The following is a 24,812-nucleotide window of genomic DNA, read 5'->3' as shown; positions in this document are numbered from 1 at the left end:
TGTGTGTGTTCACTTGACTCACTCATTGGTCAGAAGCTGCGGGGTCTTGATGACATTGGTAGAGAGAGCTGTGTGTTCTCCTCACTCTGCTAACCTTCATCTGCATGGCTCTCAGGACACTCCCACTGACCAAAATATGCCCAGTGAAGACGCTGACTATTTGAGCCGGCTGACTTTCCCACTCCCTCAGGCTAACTGCATACATTACTGTTCTGTGTCAAACACTGGAACTACAGCTTGTTAATGGTCCCCTTAATGGCGCAATGGACCTGTTCAGATATTTACTCAGTTGCTCCAAATTGCTTAAAGTTGTGCTTGAAAGGGTTTTTTCCTTTTTATTTCTCATCCAAATCGTGAGTGCATAGGCCTGAGGCAGAAAAGCACACAGAAATGGACATTGAAGTAGGCTGTGCTGTTTTTTAAATTCTCTGTGCTCTTCTTTTCAGGCACGTTTTCTGCTCTGAGTCGTCGGATGTTTATTTATTATTTCAGTTCAGTTAAATGACATCAGTCTTGTTCTTTTAGAGCTCTGAATAGCTTTACTACAAGGCAGCTCCTCTCGTCTCCTACCTGCTGTCAGGATGCACTCGCAACTGCGCACTTCAGCCATGAAGCTATAGAAGGGGGTTGTGTGTGCGGTCATATGTTTTTAAATGAGTTGCCGCTTTCCCACTTCTGTTTGTCCTCCTCTCGACGGAGAGGCCGAAGGCCGAGCGCTCACCCTGTGCCGCGCATCTACAGCTATATCACATGCTCTGTGTCGGGAGGGCCTCTGCCTGCTCCCCACAGTCGTAGCTGCACATATAGACTTCATTACCCAGACTCCCCTCTGCCTTGTTTAATCCCCCACCCCCAATCTTAGTGAATGAGGCCCACAATCCAGTAATAACTGTACGCCATTTACAAACCAGGGTGGTGTAGAATAAACCCTAAGGCAGAAACACTGATGCCACAGCAGTCCTTCCTTTCTTTTCAAGGTGTTAGTTTGCTCTAACTATAACATCTATAAAAATTGGATTAGAATCAAAGTCCCCCTCCCAGTACCCCCAATGAATTAGATCATTACCCCAGACTACCCCCTTTCTTGGCGAAGTTTCAACTCGCGTCACCAACTGTTTCCTTGTATGACTCCAGCATTAGGGGATTTTTTTGTGTGATACCAGACGGGAACCAGGCGTGTTTTGTGGGTGTCCCTCCCTGCTCCCTCCCATGCTCCTCAGCAGTTCAAAGGTGTGATGGCGACGTGACCGGCTACTTTGTGCCGATACTAGGAGAGCAGGCTATGTGGATTAAAAAGTGCAGACCCCACACGACTGCTTTGTTTTCTCTGAGTGGGAGTCTGTGGTAGTGGGGGTCGGGTTGAAGTGTGCTGGGGTCCAAGCCACTAGACGTGCCGTCATCAAATAGTACCGTGACAAGAACAATGAGGTAGGTTCGCCCCTGTCACTATACAATATGCAATCATCAAGGGATGCCTTTTATGCCAAGGAACTAATCTAATCCTGGCATTATGATTGCCCAGTCGTCTCAGGGAAGGAAAGCACAAGTTCCCAGATTGTCAACATATCTTTTTCTCATGTCCCGTATTCACCGAAACATCTGCTCTTTTTACTCATCTTGCCCAAGTCTTACTCCCCTGGCCTTTTGATGGCCTTGGAAACAGTGGACATAAAATACGTCTCTGTGTGTTTTGACAGAGAGGCTATTTTTTTGTTACAAAACAAAACTAGTCTCTAGTCAATGTGATAGCCTAAAAATACAAATCTGTTTTAGGAAAACGACTTAAAACATTACACTGTTGTTATTCCAAGACTTCCACCCTCATTCGTTTCACACACAGTAGAAGGAGAAAGGGAGGTTGAAATCTACTCCAAACCCACAAAGAGAGTGTAAAATGGACGCTCTATGAAAAGCTCATGAAATAGGAATGACCCTCCCCAGCTAGTCTCTCTCCATGTTTTTGTTTGGGAGACCGTGGATAATGTAGACGGTTTTGGAAGACCGTGGATAATGTAGACGGTTTTGGAAGACCGTGGATAATGTAGACTGTTTTGGGAGACTGTGGATAATGTAGACTGTTTTGGGAGACTGTGGATAATGTAGACGGTTTTGGGNAGACCGTGGATAATGTAGACTGTTTTGGGAGACTGTGGATAATGTAGACTGTTTTGGGAGACTGTGGATAATGTAGACGGTTTTGGGAGACAGTGGATAATGTAGACGGTTTTGGGAGACCGTGGATAATGTAGACGGTTTTGGGAGACTGTGGATAATGTAGATTGTTTTGGGAGACCGTGGATAATGTAGACGGTTTTGGGAGACCGTGGGTAATGTAGACGGTTTTGGGAGACCGTGGGTAATGTAGACGGTTTTGGGAGACCGTGGATAATGTAGACGGTTTTGGGAGACTGTGGATAATGTAGACGGTTTTGGGAGACCGTGTGTAATATATTGCAAGTGCTTTAGGTATTAGGCCACGCCTTCTCAGCTCATATCTAAGCCAAGCCCAGACAGCAGATGTGGGGGTCTGTGTTGGTCAGCCATTCTGGGGTTAATGGCTGTCTGGCAGGAATTGGCGTTTTTCTCCAGTCATGGCTGTGACACTGACAGCCAGGGGAAGTGAGATGGTAGCGGAGCCAGAGAGGTTGTTAGTGTAGTTTGGAGGAAATAGGATTCCAATATGGTCATGGATTTAATTGTAAAGCCTTAAAATAAGATCTTTGCTCGTCGTTTTCGTATTATTTTATAGCCAATTAGATAGTTCAAGGATTTTATAGGTGTTCAAGAAGTGTTAGTGTAATTGCAAGGTAATAAATCCACTAGTAAGAACCCAATTTTGTCCATTGGCAAAACATTTTTACGATAGCTCATACTGCTGGTTATGCTAATAACTGGAGAATTAATTCAGAAATCTGTTACTGCCATCTTTTTTATGAAAATAGATATATTTCTGCGCAACTCAAAATACTTCTCTCTGTGAAGTTACATGGCAACATCTAGATGCTGTAGCCCGCCCTATTTGTCATCTGACTCCGGGCCGGCTGTTTCCTGATGATAATGCATTTTAAATTTAGAGGGAATCTATCTAAATTGACAAGGAGCTTTGAAACCTTAGCCCTCTGTGTCCTGGGAAGTATAATGTGACTCAATCGTTCGGTCACGACCCTGCGTGCTCAGATTGGAGAGAGCCAGATGGAGCCTGATGTCATGCATTAAGACTCATTATTTCATTCAATCTTCTCAACTGAAGCAAGGGCATCGTCAGAACCAGCAAGGGAATTCATTATCCCCAAGAAATACTTTGTTTATCCTCTGTGAAACATTCTGAGTTTGCATGAATGTGTTATCTTGGAACAGATTCGAAGGCCCAGCAGTGTCCTATCATGCTACAGTACAGTAGCCAATGGTGGAAATCCCTTCTTGTTCTCTGCTCATTGGGTTAAAAGCCTCTAATTTTAGAAACTGCTGCTTCAAACAGCAGAACATACAAAAGAGTGGACTCTTTCTTGGTGAACTCTGATTCGTCATTGGTTGGAATGATGAATGCCTCAGTGAGGAAAGACGGCCTCAGTGAGGAAAGACGGCCTCAGTGAGGAGGAAAGACGGCCTCAGTGAGGAGGAAAGACGGCCTCAGTGAGGAGGAAAGACGGCCTCAGTGAGGAGGAAAGACGGCCTCAGTGAAGAGGAAAGACGGCCTCAGTGAGGAAAGAGTGAATGTGTGAGAGTGATTGAGGGCTGTGTTGTGTTCAGCTGCACTTGGATTATGTCTCCGTCTGTCCCTGTGCACACGCCCAATTTCCTGACAGAGCACTCTCTCCAGATTGAAAGTGTCTGCTGAGGTGTGATGCTGCTTGATGGGCTATGTGTGTTTTGTGAATGTGAAGGCATTTTCAATGGACCTCGGATTGATCAAAGCATTGTTGACGATATAAATGCTCATACTGGAGCTTTGGCCGGGGTAGGCCGTCATTGTAAATAAGAATTTGTTCTTAACTGACTTGCCTAGTTAAATAAATAAAATAAATACATTTTAGCATTTTAGCATTGATTTTATGTGGTTGTCAACCGACCATCTTTGACGCTCCAGCTTCAAACGATTCTACAAACTTGATGTGTTACAAAATGTGTCAGATGTGTTGTGAGCAATTATCAAGATCCTAGCAAACTGGCTAATCCTCCAGCACCTGCTAGGCTAAGTAAACGGACAGATTTTCTTTGTTTCTTTAAAGATGTCTTGATCATGCTTTTCGTAAAAGCGTTCGGTGAGCTTCAAACAGTGTTCTGATTAGAGGTCGACCGATTATGATTTTTCAACACCGATACCGGTTATTGGAGGACCAAAAAAAGCCGATACCGATTAATCGGCCGATTTTAAAAATAAAAATAAAATAATAATAATAATAATAATAATAAAAAAATTATATATATATATATATATATATATATATATTTTTTTTTTTTCATTTATTTGTAATAATGACAATTACAACAATACTGAATGAACACTTTTCTTTTACCGTAATATAATACATCAATAAAATCAATTTAGCCGCAAATAAATAATGAAACAATTTGGTTTAATTTGGTTTAAATAATGCAAAAACAAAGTGTTGGAGAAGAAAGTAAAAGTGCAATATGTGCCATGTAAAAAAGCTAACGTTTAAGTTCCTTGCTCAGAACATGAGAACATATGAAAGCTGGTGGTTCCTTTTAACATGAGTCTTCAATATTCCCAGGTTACAAGTTTTAGGTTGTAGTTATTATAGGATTTATAGGACTATTTCTTTCTATACCATTTGTATTTCATATACCTTTGACTATTGGATGTTCTTATAGGCACTTTAGTATTGCCAGTGGAACAGTATAGCTTCCGTCCCTCTCCTCGCCCCTATCTAGACTCGAACCAGGAACACATCGACAACAGCCACCCTCGAAGCATCGTTACCAAGGGGAACAACTACTCCAAGTATCAGAGCGAGTGACGTCACCGATTTGAAACGCTATTAGCGTGCACCCCGCTAACTAGCTAGCCATTTCATTTCACATCAGTTACACCAGCCTAATCTCAGAAGTTGATAGGCTTGAAGTCATAAACAGCTCAATGCTTGAAGCATTGCGAAGAGCTGCTGGCAAACGCACGAAAGGGCTGTTTGAATGAATGCTTACGAGCATGCTGCTGCCTACCATCGCTCAGTCAGATTGCTCTATCAAATATCAAATCATAGACTTAATTATAACATAATAACACATAGAAATACGTGCCTTTGGTCATTGATATGGTCGAATCCGGAAACGATCATTTCGAAAACAAAACGTTTATTCTTTCAGTGAAATACGGAACCGTTCCGTATTTTATCTAACGGGTGACATCCCTAAGTCTAAATATTGCTGTTACATTGTACAACCTTCAATGTTATGTCATAATTATGTACAATTCTGGCAAATTAATTACAGTCTTTGTTAGGAATAAATGGACTTCACACAGTTCGCAACGAGCCAGGCGGCCCAAACTGCTGCATATACCCTGACTACTTGTACGGACGCAAGAGAAGTGACACAATTTCCCCAATTATAAGAAATTCATGTTAGCAGGCAATATTAACAAAATATGCAGGTTTAAAAATATATACTTGTGTATTGATTTTAAAGAAAGGCATTGATGTTTATGGTTATGTTTGGTGAAACGACAGTGCTAAATCATCACCCGTTTGGCGAAGTAGGCTGTGATTCGATGAGAGATTAACAGGCACCGCATCGATTATATGCAACGCAGTACACGCTAGATAAACTAGTAATATCAACCATGTGTAGTTAACTAGTGATTATGTTTGATTGTTTTTTTATAAGATAAGTTTAATGCTAGCTATCAACTTACCTTGGCTTCTTGCTGCCCTCGTGTAACAGGTAGTCAGCCTTCCATGCAGGCTCCTCGTGGAGTGCAATGTAAGGCAGGTGGTTAGAGCGTTGGACTAGTAACCGGAAGGTTCAAAAACGAATCCCCAAGCTGACAAGGTAAAAATCTGTCGTTCTGCCCCTGAACAAGGCAGTTAACCCACCGTTCCTAGGCCTTCATTGAAAATAGGAATGAGTTCTTAACTGACTTGCCTAGTTAAATAAAGAACGGTGTCCAAAAATACAGATTTCTGATTGTTATGAAAACTTGAAATCGGCCCTAATTAATCGGCCATTCCGATTAATCGGTCGACCTCTAGTTCTGATGTGCAGTTTAAAACACAAACGGTGTATCAATATCACACTTGCCTCCTAGCTTTGTGGATGAACTAGGTAGGTATGATCTTCTTAGTGTTTTACAGTACATCCCTGTAGGTGTGAGAGCCTTTATCTCAAACATATTGTTGACTTGGCTGCCTTCAGTGAAAAGACGTGGCGAAAGCCAGAAGCGGTATGCTCTCCAACGTTATAAATCATCCGTCCATTTGGTTTGTGCCTATCCAGAAAGCCGGCAACCATCTTGCCAGAGAGGACAGCTACTTTTAGTAGTCTGCTGAATCTGAACCCATCACACCACAGTGACTTAGTCGGCACATTTCTACCTCGGCTGCCAGACCTCCCAAGTTGTTGTAGGGGCTTGTATAATTTCTTTCTCCTATGGGGCCTCCCTTGCTGTGTTGATTGCCTACCTCGGCCAGCCATGTCTATGGCTTCAATCAAATATCACTTTGATATTGCAGCTATAGGGCAAAGCTAAGACTCCACTGACTGCTGCGGAAGCTCTGTGTGTTCAGACTGCCTAATTGACATAGGTAATAAAACCCTGGATCTAGGTAACATAGAGCTCAGATTGATTTATATCTCTGTCCTAGGTTAAATGACTCTTTCACTGTTTGGTGGTATCATCCTCAAGGAGAGAGGAAACTAGAAATCAATGGAGATCCATTCTGAATATTACAAGTCCCACAGTTGCTGCATACTTAGGGAGGGATGATGTCAGCAGAAATACGTTTAGGACAGGGCTCTTCAACCCTGGTCTTGGAGAGCAACCGTCCTGTAGGTTTTCGCTCCAACCCTAATCTAGAACACCTAGACTGGAGTTGGACTGAACCTGCAGGACGTTAGCTGTCCAGGAACAGGTTTGGAGAACCCTTGTTTAGGGCATTATCACTATACCAACGTTTCCCAAACTCGGTCCTCTGGACCCCAAGGGGCGCATATTTGTTTTTTTTGCCCTAGCACTACAAAGCTGATTCAAATGATGAAAGCTTGATGATTAGCTGATTATTTGAATCAGCTGTGTAGTGCTAGGTCAAAAAACAAAATGTGCACCACTTGGGGTCCCGAGGACCGAGTCTGGGAAACCCTGCACCCTCACAAGACTAATTTAAATATCTACTTATATAAGCAGATATCCAGACCAGGGCTAGAAAGAGAGTGTTTGAGCTTAAGGTGATATTGGATGGAGAAAAACATTTCACAACTCTGAATCTCAGGTTCCACTTTTTTTATACACACATACTGTGTATATATATATATATTTTTTTTTCTTTCCCTCCCCTATTTTGTGGTATCCAATTGTTAGTAGTTACTGTCTTGTCTCTTCGCTACAACTCCCGTATGGGTTTGGGAGAGACGAAGGTCGAGAGCCATGCGTCCTCCGAAACACAACCCAACCAAGCCGCACTGCTTCTTAACACAGTGCGCATCCAACCCGGAAGCCAGCCGCACCAATGTGTCGGAGGAAACACCGTACCCCTAGCGACCTGGTCAGCGCGCACTGCGCCCGGCACGCCACAGGAGTTGCTAGTGCGCGATGAGACAAGGATACCGATCAAACCCTCCCTAACCCGGACGACGCTAGGCCAATTGTGCATCGCCCCATGGACCTCCCGGTCGCAGCCGGCTGCGACAGAGCCCAGGCTCGAACCCAGAGTCTCTGGTGGCACAGCTAGTACTGCGATGCAGTGCCTTAGACCACTGCGCCACTCGGGAGGCCAGGTTCCACTTTTAAAGGGGATTCACCTATATTGTGACCTGTATTTTGTTTCATAGCTTGCTTTGAACAATACCTCCAGTGTGGTTGAAAACCAGAGTTTCATTATGTGTGGGTTCTGGACTTTGTTTTGGTCTATGAATCCAGATGGTCTCTGTGGAGCTAATAATATTGTGTTTTATGCAAGTCATATTTTACACTAGACTGGCTAATGACTCATTTTTTACAGTAGAATGGTCAATGGGAAACTCTTGGGACCAAATTGTTCAAACAAAGCTGCATCTTAAGAAGGGTGGTTAGGATAACTCCATCTATATCGATGGTCTTTTGTTTGACAACTGCAATTGCTGCAAAGGATTGCTACCTCCTGACTGACACAGTCAGCAGGCGGCAGCACTTGCAGTGAATGTTGTGTGGTAAATGATTGTAGGCTGTCTTGGGAGAATCTTAGGAGGCCTGTGTTGTGTGACTCAGCTAGTGGTGGACAGGGAGCTAGGATTAAATGGGAATACTCAGGTGGAGATCTTGTTAGCGTCTCATGATGAGTAATTGTGTTCAGCTAATATGATGAAGTTTTTAGAAATTTTTTCCTTTTTTTTCCCCCCTCTCCTGACAGAGATGGTTATTGTAGGGAAACGTCCAGAAGTGGGATGTGGATTGTCTCCTGACCGAGAGGGTTATTGTAGGGAAACGTCCAGAAGTGGGATGTGGATTGAAAGTCAGTAAGGTCTCACACAGTAGGCCCAGTGATGTCGTAACTCGGGGCAATGCCGCTGCACTGCCTCCCATTGGCCAGATCTCAGAGGTCAAGTTTAGGTAAGACGCAGCTCTCTTGCTTGGGCCAAGAAACACGAGCAATGGACATTAGACCGGTGGAAATCTGTCCTTTGGTCTGATGAGTCCAAATGTGCGATTTTTGGTTCCAACCGCAGTGTCTTTGTGAGACACAGAGTAGGTAAACGGATGATCTCTGCAAATGTGGTTCCCACCGTGAAGCGTGATGGTGTGGGGTGCTTTGCTGGTGACACTGTCAGTGATTTATTTAGAATTCAAGGCACACTTAACCAGCATGGCTACCACAGCATTCTGCAGCGATACGCCATCCCATCTGGTTTGCGCTTAGTGGGACTATCATTTGTTTTTCAACAGGACAATGACCCAAAACACACCTCCAGCCTGTGTAAGGGCTATTTGACCAAGAAGGAGAGTTATTGAGTGCTCTATCAGATGACCTGGCCTCCACAATCACCCAACCTCAACCCAATTGAGATGGTTTGGGATGAGTTGGACTGCGGAATGAAGGAAAAGCAGCCAACAAGTGCTCACCATATGTGGGAACTCCTTCAAGACTGTTGGAAAAGCATTCCAGGTGAATCTGGTTGAGAGAATGCCAAGAGTGTGCAAAGCTGTCATCAAGGCTAAGGGTGGCTACTTCGAAGAATCTCAAATATAAAATACATTTAGATTTGTTTAACACTTTTTTGGCTATTACATGATTCAATATGTGTTATTACGTAGTTTTGATGTCTTCACTATTATTCTACAATGTAGAAAATCGTAAAAATAACAAAATAAACTTGAATGAGTAGGTGTGTCCAAACTTTTGACTGGTACTGTAGGTGGCCTTCCTTGTGTCAGTAAGAGGCCACCGCTGATAAATGTGAATAAACACATCGTCAGCTTTTGCCCACTCCATGAAATACAAAACCAGCAAAACGGAGCACAGAGCACTTCTCAGGCCTGAGTACTGGGAGATACTGAGACATTCTGGATATAAAACATCACAGAGCCTTTCCTAACATAACACTGATTCAGGCCTAGTTATTCTCTCTCATGGCTAGCAGTGTAGCGCGGGGAATACTGTTTATGTTTATCTGTGGAAACTGAACGTAGCTTCTTTGCCTGGGTTATTTTGCAGTTTTAGTAGATTCAGACTGAGGCAAAGATGATGATATGTTGAATGCCGTGAGATTGGGAACAAGGTCAGAGTGGCGCCGGGTGGACCTACTTAGTGAAGCACAAAACCAATCCCCCGGTGACCCTCTAATCATCGGTCGGTTTCTTAGTACAGTGGTGCATTGTCTCAGCTGGAGTCAGACAGCGTGTATGTGTAATGTAAGTGCATTAGTGTCTGTGAGACAATTAGCTTGTGTGTTAGCTTTGTGAGTTGATTTCTGTGCATGCTTTGTAGTGCTGAGCGATTAGTGCTTTTTGAGGTCTGTTAGGTTTCAGTTCGATTTATATTAAAAAAAATATTTCGGTTTCGATTGATTTAAAAAAAAAAACATGAAATGCACTATGCATTATGTGGGTTGAATGCTGTAACAACACAGAATAAAACAATTAATAAAAGTCCCATGATGGAAGTGACTGTCCATGACTGCTTGTCACTTATCTACCATCACTTATTCACAGTACTTTACTATAATAAAATATTGCAGATGTTATGTATATTAAATTTGATTTATTTGATTACTTTATTATTTCATTAATGCAATAATAGCAGGCGTGAAAGAAACAGACTGGGCAAGTACAGGAGCCGCACAATGGATTATGGTCATTGTAGTTAATTATCCCGTTTTCTGCAGTAAACTGTGTAGAACATTGGCCTGTTGGAAACTACAACTCCCTGCTACAAATCAAATCATGCCTGAATTGTTTGATCTCGAGAGACTCTGCATTGAGCTCACAGAAGAAGAAAATAAACACATGGAATTCAAGTAGTTGAACCTACGTCGATCAATTAGTAGTTTAAAAAAAGAAAAATTATCAACATTTTGGTTAATCGCTCAGCACTAATATGTGTGTGTGTGTGTGTAATAAAAATTATAGAATAGTCTTCTCATTGGTGTGAGACAGCATCAGCCTGACCTACCTCCATATCTGAACTGGTCCCCGATCTGAACAGGCCTACTGTGGTCTCTATGGATTCCTCCTGCACTCCTCTCTCTCCTTCCTTCCCTCTCCCCTCTTCCACCAGACTGGAGATCAGTTGGATCTATTTATAGTATCGTCTTGAATAATGAATCACCTGCAGACAGACAGGAGGCTGTGCCTTGCCTCGTCTCACACACACACACACACACACACACACACACACACACACACACACACACACACACACACACACACACACGCACAGGTGTACTCCCAAACCCACCTCCTACACACACACACACACACACCTGTGGGGCGGCAGGTCGCATAGCAGTTAAGAGCGTTGGGCCAGTAACCGAAAGGTTGCTGGTTCGGATCCCTGTGCCGGCAAGGTGTAAAAATCTGCCCTTGAGCAAGGCAGTTAACCTCCAACAACATCTGCTCCCCGGGCGCTCAGATTCAGAGGGGTTCGGTTAAATGGGGAAGACACATTTCGGTTGAATCCATTCAGTTGTGCAACTGAGTAGGTATCCCCTTTCCCTGTGTCCACATTGGCCTGTGGCAAGAGGAACGCTATCAATGCCAGAGATAAGAGAAACCCTCCATCCTTTAATCACTAAATCAGGAAACAAAAGTACCTCAGAGCTCACAACATTACTGCCATCCAATATTACCCTTGGAAGTAATTCAAGCACGGCAAAATCAATGCGGCAGTTTGTGTGCCATATGGATTCAATTGTGATTTTGAACTGACAAGAACTGGACTTCCTTCCTCCCCCTTTCTCTCTTCCCTCTTTCTCTCTCTCTCCTTTCCTCCCTCCAGGCGCTGGATGTGGACCGCAGTGTGCTGTACAAGATGAAGAAGTCAGTCAAGGCCATCTACACCTCAGGTCTGGGTGAGTGAGAGAGGTTTATGCTCATTTACAGTTAAAACACCATACCTCTCTCTATGGGCTGGAGGTTGACAAGCGGTTAGCGGTTAATGCTACCTTTGGTTAAAGCTGTCAGGGTCTGGGTGACCGAAAGGTCCATTTAATGAAGGTCAGGGTTCAGAGCCACCTGTGACGATCATTTTAGAAAGTCAAAAAGCTAGTGCATTCGGAAAGTATTCAGACTCCTTGACTTTTTACACATTTTGTTACATTACAGCCTTATTCTAAAATGTTTTTCCCCCTAATCAATCTACACAATACCCCATAATGACAAAGCAAAAATTGTTTTTTAGAAATGTTTGCAAATGTATCATCAAAAAAACTAGCACATTTACATAAGTATTCAGACCCTTTACTCAGTACTTTGTTGAAGCACCTTTGGCAGAGATTACAGCCTCGAGTCTTCTTGGGTATAACATTACAAGCTTGGCACACCTGTATTTGGGGAGTTTCTCCCATTCTTCTCTGCAGGTCGTCTCAAGCTGTCAGGTTGGATGGGGAGCGTCACTGCACTGCTATTTCCAGGTCTCTCCAGAGATGTTCATTCAGGTTCAAGTCCGGGCTCTGGCTGGGCCACTTAAGGACATTCAGAGACTTGTCCCGAAGCCACTCCTATGTTGTCTTGGCTGTGTGCTTAGGGTCGTTGTCATGTTGGAAGGCGAACCTTCGCCTCAGTCTTTCATCAAGGCTCTCTATACTTTGCTCCGTTCATCTTTGCCTCGATCCTGACTAGTCTCCTTGTCCCTGCCGCTGAAAAACATCCCCACAGCATGATGCTGCCACCACCATGCTTCACCGTAGGGATGGTGCCAGGTTTCTTCCAGACATGACACTTGGCATTCAGGCCAAAGAGTTCAATCTTGGTTTCATCAGACCAGAGAATCTTGTTTCTTGTGGTCTGAGAGACTTTAGGTGCCTTTTGGCAAACTCCAAGCGGGCTGTCATGTGGCTTTTACTGAGGAGTTGCTTCCATCTAGCCACTCTACCATAAAGGCCCGATTGATGGAGTGTTGCAGAGATGGGAGAACCTTCCAAAAGGACAACCATCTCCACAGAGGAACTCTGGAGCTTTGTCAGTGACCATCGGGTTCTTGGTCACCTCCCTGACCAAGGCCCTTCTACCCCGATTGCTCAGTTTGCCCGGGTGGCCAACTCTAGGAAGAGTCTTGGTGGTTCCAAACTTTTTCCATTTAAGAATGATGGAGGCAACTGTGTTCTTTGGGTGCTTTAATGCTGCAGACATTTTTTTGGTACCCTTCCCCAGATCTGTGCCTCAACACAATCCTGTCTCGGAGCTCTTTGGACAATTCCTTCGAACTCATGGCTTGATTTTTGCTCTGACATGCACTGTCAACTGTGGGACCTTATATAGACAGGTGTGTGCCTTTCCAAATCCTGTCCAATCAATTGAATTTAGCACAGGTGGACTGCAATCAAGTTGTAGAAACATCTCAAGGATGATCAATAGTCTCGTAGGAAAGGGTCTGAATATTTATGTAAATATGGCATTTCTGTTTTTTTATTTAGAATACATTTGCAAAAATGTCAACCTGTTTTTTTTGCTTCGTCATTATGGGCTATTGTGTGTCCATTGATGAGGGGGAAAAAATATTTACTAAATTTTCGAGTAAGGCTGTAACCTAACAAAATGTGGAAAAGGTCAAAGTTCAACGGGTCTGAATACTTTCCGAATGTAGCTATATCTAGGAAAACCTATGTTCCAAAGGCTAGGCCTAAGATATTGTATATGAGGTCCAAAAATAAGTTTTGTAGTGATGCCTATGTTGATGATGTAAAGAATATTTCCTGGTCTGTGGTGTGTAACGAGGAGCACTTGACACATTTTTGAAATTGCTTATTCCAGTTACTAATAAGCATGCACCCATTAAGAACATGACTGTAATAACTGTTAAATCCCCATGGATTGATGACGAATTGAAAAATTGTATGGTTGAGAGGGATGAGACAAAAGGAATGGCCAATAAGTCTGGCTGCACAACCGATTGGCAAACGTACTGTATTTGGGACAAATCATTCACTTAACCTTAAACCTCAACTAAATCTTGTAGTGAATACTGTGGAAATTGAGAAAGTTGAAGTGACCAAACTGCTTGGAGTAACCCTGGGTTGTGAACTGTCGTGGTCAAACATGTTGATACAACAGTAGCTAAGATGGGGAGAAGTCTGTCCATAATAAAGCACAGCTCTGCATTCTTAACAACACTATCAACAAGGCAGGTCCTACAGGCCCCGGTTTTGTCGCACCTGGACTACTGTCCAGCCGTGTGGTCAGGTGCCACAAAGAGGGACTTAGGAAAACTACAACTGGCTCAGAACAGGGCAGCACAGAGCGAAAGAGAGAGAGAGACAGAGAGCTAACATTAATACTATGCATGTAAATCTCTTATGGCTCAAAGTGGTGGAGAGATTGTGTTCATCACTACTTGTTTTTGTAATGCACACGGACACCCATGGATACCCCACAAGACATGCCACCAGAGGTCCTTTCACAGTCCCCAAATCCAGAACAGACTATGAGAGGCGCACAGTACTACATAGAGCCATGACTACATGGAAGTCTATTCCACATCAGGTAATTGATGCAAGCAGTAGAATCAGATTTAGAAAATAGATAGAAATAAACCTTATGGAACAGCGGGGACTGTGAAGCAACACAAACATAGACACATGCTTGTTACTTTTATTTCTTATTTATATATTTTTTAACTGCGTTGTTGGTTAGGGGCTTGTAAGTAAGCATTTCACTGTAAGGTGTGTGTGTGTGTGGCAAGAATATTTTTGTGTGTAATAAACATACATTAATATATTATATTTATATGAAATAAAAATGTTAACAGTGGCCATCTTTGCATTGCCACTTGGCAGATTTCATTGTTATTTTGTAATTTAACCAAATTTTTATGTGAAGAACCTACAAGTTCTTTACAGCTTATACAGCTTATAGAACAGCGGGGACTGGTAAGACACACACACACAGGTACAGACACACGCACACACGCTAGCACACACACTCTACACACGATCATTGTAATATTGTTATATGGTGGCATTATGCATTTTGTATTGTAGATATGTAGTGGTGTAATAATGTTGTACTGTTTTATCCACAAGTTTCCTGGGTAGGTTACTGGGGAAATTATTATGAGTGTCACTTCCGGCGGGAAGTAGCGAAGTACTGAGTTTGGCCCGGCGGTGTTTTTCCTAGCCAACTGGGATAAGCAATAATCAGATATTCACTTGCTAGATGTTGAAATGTTACGGAGCCGGGGACAACATGCGCTGTTCGTGGTTGTACATACAACCAGACAAACTTAATGATTGTCTTAAATTGGAGGGCTTCGACCATAAATATAAAACTAAATCAGAATGTTCCTGTCAGAGATGGTACAGTTTCCATCGCCTCCCAAATGACGACGAAGCGTAAAGAAATTGGCTCAAAAACGTAAACTTAAAAAAGCTCCCAAAAGTTGTATGTTTGCTCGTTTCACTTTGTTGATAAGACACCAACGCAGGATAACCCACACCCAACACTCTTTCTGGGTTATGAGAGGCCACCAGAGAAGAGACGCAGCCTTAGCAGGAGGGTTGACAGACTTGTCACAAGAACAGGAATGTCGACTAGTTTTGATATTGCGTGTGTGTCTTCAGTTTTTGTTACGAGAATCTGACTACGATAGCTTCTAGTCAGGGTCTGAAATTAATCCCTTTAATTTCTGCCAGCCACTTTTTTTTCTTTTTTTTTTTAATCCGGCACTTATGAAATCTATGTTAAACGCTTTATAATTGTAAACACTGAGTCAGTGGGAAGCTACCTCACATTAGAAATATGGTACATATTGTGGAACCTTAATCCATGATTATTCTTAGGTTATTCTTTTATTTATATTATTATAAATTATCTGCCATGGTGGCACGTGACCTGAAATGTTTACCTGCCACAGCCAACATTTACCCTGTATTTGGCAGGTGTTAATTTCATTCCCTGTTCTAGCTAATAGATACAGAATATTTATTTTTAAAATATTAAACCTAAACCTTGCAGTAGAGAATTATCTGATAAATGCTATAAGGCACAGGGAGTTTAAAATGTTTTTAAAAGTGTCCCTAATTAGTGTATTTGCTTTTCCAGATCCTTATCAAATAATCTCATGAACTAATCATCTATATTCATATTCAACTAATCATCACCTGCAGATGAGCCTGGTGTGGTGAAGGTTTCTGAGGAGCCAGGTCCTATTTCAAAGACCTTCCATGATGCCCAAACACAGTGGTCAGACCCAGCAATGGAGGACCACAACTACTCCAAAGGACCTATCATCACATGTGGCATGATAGCTGCACCAGCCCCTGAGAAGGTCACTGTCTGATGCAGATGTTACATTGAAAGATGATGCAGACTGTCTGCTGTACACAGGGATTCCACTACTAGAATTCAACACTCTTGTGTCTTGCTTACAAGGTTTTGCCCCCACATCATCAACAATGCCGGTTGTAGACCAAATTCTGATGACACTATTGAAACTTAGACAGAACTTTGTTATAGCTGATTTAGCAAGACGCTTCAAAAGGTCACCCGGTCAGGTCAGTAAAACATTGAAATTCTGGATAGATGTCATTGCTGAGCACACCAAGAATCTCATTCCATGGCTGCCTCGTGAGATGATAAAGGCTACTATGCCACAAGTTTTTCAAAAAAAAAATCCAAACACAACTTGTTATTGATTGCACAGAAAGTGTTTTGCAGAAGGCTAAATATCTGGACTCAAGAACTGAATCTTACAGTCACTGCTATGCCAGTAATACTGTAAAATATCTAGTAGCAACTGCTCCATCAGGAATGGTTATGTTCATTTCCGAGGCTTATGGTGGGAAATGTAGCGATAGGTTCATAACACACAACTCAGGGTTTCTCGACCATTTGTGTGCTGGAGATGAGGTGATGGGGGGCCGTGGCTTCACAATTAGGGACTTGCTAGAGGAACGTAATGTACGCATGGTCTTATCAGCATTTACACGCAAGCAATGCCAGTTGACAAATGAGCAGGTCACTCGCACACGACGCATTGCTAATGTCCGTATTCATGTGGAACGAGCAATAAGGCATCTTAAGGTAGAGGTCGACCGATTAATCGGAATGGCCGAATAATTAGGGCCGATTTGAAGTTTTCATAACAATCGGAAATCGGTATTTTTGGACACCAATTTTTATTTATTATCATAATTTTTTACATCTTTACTTAACTAGGCAAGTCCGTTAAGAACACATTCTTATTTTCAATGACGGCTTAGGAACGGTGGGTTAACTGCCTTGTTCAGGGGCAGAACGACAGATTTTTAACCTTGTCAGCTTGGGGATTCAATCTTGCAACCTTACGGTTAACTAGTCCAACGCTCTAACCACCTGCTTTACTTCTCTTGCGTTCATTGCACGCAGAGTCAGTGTATATGCAACAGTTTGGGCCGCCTGGCTCGTTGTGAACTAATTTGCCAGAAATTTACGTAATTATGACATAACATTGAAGGTTGTACAATGTAACAGCAATATTTAGACTTAGGGATGCCACCCGTTAGATAAAATACGGAACGGTTCCATATTTCACTGAAAGAATAAACATTTTGTTTTCGAAATGATAGTTTCCGGATTCGACCATATTAATGACCAACGGCTCGTATTTCTGTGTGTTATTATGTTATAATTAAGTCTATGATTTGATAGACTGCTCAATCTGAGCGATGGTAGGCAGCAGGCTCGTACGCATTCATTCAAACAGCCCTTTCGTGCGTTTTGCCAGCAGCTCTTCGCAATGCTTCAATCATTGAGCTGTTTGTAACTTCAAGCCTATCAGCTCCCGAGATTAGGCTGGTGTAACCGATGTGAAATGGCTAGCTAGTTAGCGGGGTGCGCGCTAATAGCGTTTCAATTGGTGACGTCACTCGCTCTGAGACTTGGAGTAGTTGTTSCCCTTGCTCTGCAAGGGSCGCRGCTTTTGTGGAKYGATGGGTAACGATGCTTCGAGGGTGSCTGTTGTCGATGTGTTCCTGGTTCGAGCCCAGGTARGGGCGAGGAGAGGGACGGAAGCTATACTGTTACACTGGCAATACTAAAGTGCCTATAAGAACATCGAATAGTCAAAGGTATATGAAATACAAATGGTATCGAGAGAAATAGTCCTATAATAACTACAACCTAAAACTTCTTACCTGGGAATATTGAAGACTCACGTTAAAAGGAACCACCAGCTTTCATATGTTCTCATGTTCTGAGCAAGGAACTTAAACGTTAGCTTTTTTTACATGGCACATATTGCACTTTTACTTTCTTCTCCAACACTTTGTTTTTGCATTATTTAAATCAAATTGAACATGTTTCATTATATGTATTATTTAATATATATATATTTATTAAAACTTATGAAGTAAGTGTATGCTCAAACTAATTGAATTGTGTTTGCCCAGCATATTTAATCTTCTGCTCACCCCCATTTACTTAACGAGCTCCAGGTACTTTGGGCAGAGATGGATCTTCTTTTCATCCAAATCATCAGCCAACCGAGGTAGCTTGTGTAAAAAGTAGAACTTCTGCAGCTGTTGCATCTGTGTAGTCTTTATCAAATGGAATGTCCACTTCTATGTGCTCACTTGGTGTCCAGACAACCAGCTTGCAGCTCTGTAGGCCCAGGCACATCATAGTCACTTGTGTCTGAAAGAAGGAATAAGAAAGCACATTGCCACAAAATTCTGAATACAATGTTCAATACTTGTAATAATAATCTATTTTCTTGAATACATTTTTACCCATCTGAAGGTAGTATCCATCTTTTCCATTGGGGTGAATTAGGTACTGTCCATCATCCAAGCTTTTGATGTCACCATTTGGCTGACTCAGAAATTCTGTCAGAGACATGGAACTCTTGAAGGGGCACTTGATCTCAAGGAGCTGTGTTGCATCAAGGATCCCATCTGGGCTGGCTCCCAACCAAGGATGGTCAGGGTGCACCATCAGGCCTCTGTTCTGCACAACATGCCCTCTGCTCTCCAGGAGTGTGATGACATTGACTTCATTTTCTTTGCCATGCTTTGTTGCTGTATTCAAATCAAATGTTATTTGTCACATACACATGGTTAGCAGATGTTAATGCGAGTGTAGCGAAATGCTTGTACTTCTAGTTCTGACCGTGCAGTATTATCTAACAGTAATCTAACAATTTCACAACAACTACCTTATACACACAAGTGTAAAGGAATGATGTGTAAGAATATGTACATAAATATATGGATGAGCGATGGCCGAAAGGCAAGATGCAGTAGATGGTATAGAGTACAGTATATACATATGAGATGAGTAATGTAGGGTATGTAAACATTATATAAAGTCACATTGTTTAAGTGACTAGTGATACATTTATTACATCCAATTATTAAAGTGGCTAGAGATTGAGTCGGTATGTCGGCAGATGCCACTCAATGTTAGTGATAGCTGTTTAACAGTCTGATGGCCTTGAGATAGAAGCTGTTTTTCAGTCTCTAGGTCCCAGCTTTGATTCACCTGTACTGACCTCGCCTTCTGGATGATAGTGGGGTGAACAGGCAGTGGCTCTGGTGGTTGTTGTCCTTGATGATCTTTTTGGCCTTGTTGTGACATCGGGTGCTGTAGGTGTCCTGGAGGGCAGGTAGTTTGCCCCCGGTGATGCGTTGTGCAGACCTCACTACCCTCTGGAGAGCCTTACGGTTGTGGGCGGAGCAGTTGCCGTACCAGGCAAAGGTGATACAGCCTGACAGGATGCTCTTGATTGTGCATCTGTAAAAGTTTGTGTGTTTTTGGTGACAAGCCAAATTTCTTTAGCCTCCAGAGGTTGAAGAGGCGCTATTGCGCCTTCTTCACCATGCTGTCTGTGTGGGTGGACCAATTCAGTTTGTCCGTGATGTGTACCCCGAGGAACTTAAAACTTTCCACCTTCTCCACTACTGTCCCATCGATGTGGATGGGGGGTGCTCCCTCTGCTGTTTCCTGAAGTCCACGATCATCTCCTTTGTTTTGTTGACTTTGAGTGTGAGGTAATTTTCCTGACACCACACTCTGAGGGCCCTCACCTCCTCCCTGTAGGCTGTCTCGTCATTGTTGGTAATCAAGCCTACCACTGTAGTGTCGTCTGCAAACTTGATGATTGAGTTGGAAGCGTGCATGGCCACGCAGTCGTGGGTGAACAGGGAGTACAGGAGAGGGCTGAGAACACACCCTTGTGGGGCCCCAGTGTTGATGATCAGCGGGGTGGAGATGTTGTTTCCTACCCTCACCACCAGGGGGCGGCCCGTCAGGAAGTCCAGGACCCAGTTGCACAGGGCGGGGTTGAGACCCAGGGTCTCGCTTAATGACGAGTTTGGAGGGTACTATGGTGTTAAATGCTGAGCCGTAATCGATGAACAGCATTCTTATATAGGTATTCCTCTTGTCCAGATGGGTTAGGGCGGTGTGCAGTGTGGTTGCGATTGCGTCGTCTGTGGACCTATTGGGGTGGTAAGCAAATTGGAGTGGGTCTAGGGTGTCAGGTAGGGTGGAGGTGTTATGATCCTTGACTAGTCTCTCAAAGCACTTCATGATGACGGATGCCAGTGAAGGTTGGGTACAAATGCTCATTTACACATTTTTGGGATCTGTGGTGTTTCGTTTGTGGACTCATTTCTCTGTGCTGGCTGTTAGACACAGTTTCCTAGCATCATGCTGTAGCTGTGAAGCACTTTGGATCTTGGTTTCTTCCATTAATATAGCTGCTTGTACGGGGGATCGTTTGATGTAGGCCTCATAAAACATTGTGCACTTCCTACAGGTTAGTGTTGTGCTGTGTTCAGTGTGTTCGTGTGGGCTGAATCATGTTGGCTTGGGCCTGCCTTGCTGCTGCTGTCTACATCTGCTCTGTAACTTGAGTGGGGCCATTACCAAGGAGTTGATGTGGCTTGTGAACTCGGCATGGTTCCTAAAAAGTCGGGGGAGGTTGTGGAATCGTCCTGTGACAGCGTTGATGGGCCTGGAATATGTGTGGCGGGGTCTGTGGTGTTTAAAAGGAATGTTTTGCCTTCCTCAGCACTACATTCTTCCTCACACCTGAGTTCCACTCTTCCTTTACACATCAGTGCATGCCATTCCTGTTTCGCCTTGCCTGACTGCACTCTCAACCTACATTGAAGAAAATATTTTTAGTTCATATCTAACCCAGTGTTTCCCAAACCTCTCCTGGAGTACCCGTTCTCCTGCACATTCATGTCATTTTTGGTCATTACTTTACTGACCTTCCACAGAATTGCTGCAGCATGACTACAAGAGCATCCTGGCACTGCAATACATGAGCAACCCACTGTCTGTATGACACCTGTCGTTGATGCTAGTACCCACGCCTTGTGATGAGATGCGTGCAGGCTCTGACTCGGCACTATGTCTGCTTTTAGGTAGACAAGGTCGTCTCCAACATGCTTCAATAACACCCGAACGACTTTGTTACTGTGTAGGTATTGGTACGCCTCCAAACTTTTTAAGTTGCTCATCGCCTTACCATCACAAGCTACAGATTCAACAAAGTAAGTAAATATGCTACCGTACGTGATACGAGGCCACTTCTTCACGTCATCTTCCCAACCATCAATTACGGAGTGTAAAGGTCGGCTGATATTACCCTTTTTGATCTCCGTCAGGTTGTGTTCCCACATCATTTTTAGTTTGGCAAGATCTTTATGAAAGAATGAATGAATGAATGGTTGAAGAAACCTTTTGTTTACTTCGACCCGGAAATAACGCCCGTAATTCGCACAAGGCATCATGGGACATGGGAAACTCGTGGATTTGTGATGGAAGCGCTTTAATGTGTATGGACCCCTAACACATGGGGTTCCCTAATAAATACTAATACACATCTGTTCCCCAAACACTAGAGTGTGGATGAGAGAACAGGAATGCTGACTGTCAATGCTGGTCACTAGGCTGAATATGCTAGGGTGCCCACTGAGGAATCAATCCATGTGTACTGGAGGAGGGCCACTGGTGGACTGGCTTTGGGTGTGGGTGGGTGGGCCTGGAGCTCATCAGCATGTGTACTCTGGCTGGCTGTGACTGTGGGGTGTTTCCAGCGCTTTGTGTTTGGGCTGTATGACAGGGTCCTGCTGAGAGTGTACGGATGGTTTCTCTCTCTGTGCTGAGCTGGGATCTTTTCTGGGGGGGGGGTGGAGTGATCACTGCTCCCTCTGTTCAAGGGTGTCTACCCCAGACCGTCGAGAAACGGCTGTGCAAGGCACACCCATTGTGTGAGTGCTTGTGAGGGTGTGAGTGGCTCTGGGAGTTTCTTTTTTTGCCTACCAAACGAAAACCTGCGTTTTGTACTGAAGACTGGATTTGAATTTTGGTGGTTGGTTACTAGGCAACATCTGCATAATTTGCTGTGGTATCACCATCCGTTAAAGGATTTTCATAATGGATAGAATTCTTGGTGTTGACTGAATCTTCTCGAAAACAAGTGGCTTAAATTCTTTAAAACCACATTTAGCTTTGAATCACTTTCGGTAAGAGGCTTTTTGGACCTCTTAATAGTTACAATCTCAAATGTTTCTTGGACAAGAGACCCCAGGGGTTCCATCCATTATCCTATGGGTAATTATCTTTATTGGAGTACAGTAAACGCACGATAGATTAGATTCCTCCTTGCTTCTGATATTTAATATTTGCTGACAAAGTTAGAGATACAAATTGCATGTAAATTTGCTGGCTTTGCTCAGTACTGTATCAGGAAAATGTAAACACGGCTAGCACTTGAATTGTTGCTTGTGCCCACTATTCCCCTCAGGTGCTACATTAGAAGCTCCTCAGAGGAGGAAGGGGAGGACCATCCTCCTCAGTGAATTTAATAAAAACATTAAAGTTCTGATAAATATATTCACGTCACCAAGTAATTGATAAAAACACACTGTTTTACAATGAAAGTCTACAGTAGCCTCAACAGCACCGGGGGTAGCACCATGGTGTAGCCGGAGGACAGATAGTTTCCGTCCTCCTCTGAGTAAATTGACTTCAATACAAAAACTAGGAGTCTCGTGGTTCTCACCCCCTTCCGTAGACTTACACAGTAATTATGACAACTTCCGGAGGACGTCCTCCAACCTATCAGAGCTCTTGCAGCATGAACTGACATGTTGTCCACCCAATCAAAGGATCAGAGAATGAATGTAGAACTTAAAGTATAAGCTACAGCTAGCTAGCACTGCAGTGCATAACATGTGGTGAGTAGTTGACTCAAAGAGAGAGAAAGACAATAGTCAAAACAGTTTTGAACAAATTCATTTCTTCCAAAATGAAGGAGAAGCATTTCAAGTTTCACTTACTTAGCTAGCAAATGCAGCGAGCTAGTTTAGCCTACTCAAACACCCTGCTCAAACGGAGGGGTGCCATGTTAGCTAGCTGGCTATGACTATCCAACACAACACTGGAACTCTTCCATGTCAAGGTAAGCTTTTGGTTTTACAAATGTATTTCCACAAATGTATGTCACCTCAAATTTTTCTCAACCTGTGTGCACCTACTTTGTAAACTTGAATTCATAGGCTAGGTTGTAGCAACCTCATGATGAGTATATGAAAAATTGTAGTATAATGTAGTAGCCTAAACCTATCACTGTTATCCAATATGCTATAATTTAAGATAAGGCCATGCTCATGAAACAAATAACTAGTCCTCCCTCATGTAAACGGCACCAACCGCCACTGATTGGCTACCATTCCCCCTTTGAGAAACCTAGTAAATCTGCATAGACGTTCAGTCCAGTAATAATCAGTGCATTACAGGAAGGTTTGGATTTGAAAGGCGTCGGAGGCCAGACGGGCCCGGTCGGCAGTAAATCTGAGGCCCGGTGAGGTGAGCGAGAAATCTCTCCTGAAGGCTTTAGTCTGTGACCCTGCCAGATGCACCTCTACTACTGGGTCACCTCAAAAAATAAATACTGTCAAGACATCAGTACCAAGGTTTATTACACATCTGTCAGCTCTGCTCTGCTGTCAGACGTGTTACAGCTATATTGGATATATTCAGTAAGTCTGGACTTACTGGCTGTACAGTCTTTCAAGTAGTCTTGTTAATTAATTAGATACAAGTGTCAAGAATGCTGTAGAATCATCTTAAGTATTTGTACTGCTCTGGTCATTGATATGAAGAGGGAAGTAAAATGTTCTGAAGTCGTCACTCACGTTAGATTTCAATCCGTCCTTGACATTCCACTACCACTGTTCTTTCACGTTGTGGTTTGTCACTCAATCTTCTCATCTTGAGTCACCTTTTCTGATCTGTAGACAAAGCCATCTTTACTTGATCTATTTTGAACACCACTCACACTGCCTGATGAGCAGCACCTAATGCTGATATTTACCCCAAATTGACAAAACCATCAGTGGACAAAGCAAATCTAGACACCCAGAACTAAATCTAGGACAAAACGACCATTGACATCTTTGAGTTGTACCTCCCTCTCGTATTCATTAATCTACACAGGCCCTTTCTGAACGTACCCTCAGTCAGAACACAGGATGATTACATAAGAGTAGAACACTTGGTGACCTTCCAGTCTTCCTGAGAATGAATGTTGTGAATTAAGACGCTTTTTCCTTAGTTCAGCTGTGGGATCTTGGATTTTCTGGCCCTTCTTTATAGCAGAGACTTTGTCTGTGCCAATATAAACAGTGAAAGCTTGTTGCCGGATTGTTAGAATTAGTGGTAAAGTTGATTCCAATGCTAGCTAGCAGCATATTTAACGCTTGTGTCAGGCTCTGGATAAAACAACAGGTAACCTTAGGTATATATCCTAACCTTGACCTTTTAAGAAGAATTTAAGAAATGTCAACAACTCAACACTGTTGTCAGTGAGATTGTGTGTTAGAATGGTCCAGTCAGGAGGTCTAAGCGACATTGTGTCTGTTCTGCTTGGTATTATAATGTGGGCTGGAGGCACTGAACTGAACAGTGGCATTCCTGCTGCTGCCAGAGCCCAGCCCAGACTTCCCTTGAT

At 43.1% G+C, this 24,812-nt stretch overlaps 1 protein-coding gene across 6 annotated transcripts in view; it reads left to right on the top strand.

The window, feature by feature from the left end:
- LOC111968889 (arf-GAP with SH3 domain, ANK repeat and PH domain-containing protein 2-like) overlaps positions 1-24,812 on the top strand; it is a 108,783-nt gene that overhangs the window by 15,356 nt on the left and 68,615 nt on the right. For all 6 annotated transcript variants that reach the window (XM_023994834.2, XM_023994833.2, XM_070445241.1 and 3 more), the window contains exon 2: positions 11,649-11,721. In XM_023994834.2, coding sequence (XP_023850602.1) covers positions 11,649-11,721 — 73 coding nt within the window. The remainder of the gene's footprint in view (positions 1-11,648; positions 11,722-24,812) is intronic.

This window comes from Salvelinus sp. IW2-2015, linkage group LG9, assembly GCF_002910315.2.
Source record: "Salvelinus sp. IW2-2015 linkage group LG9, ASM291031v2, whole genome shotgun sequence".
Taxonomy (NCBI): Eukaryota; Metazoa; Chordata; class Actinopteri; order Salmoniformes; family Salmonidae; genus Salvelinus; species Salvelinus sp. IW2-2015.
The sequence above is the reverse complement of the archived record's forward strand: the minus strand, read 5'-3'. Positions and strand labels throughout refer to the sequence as shown.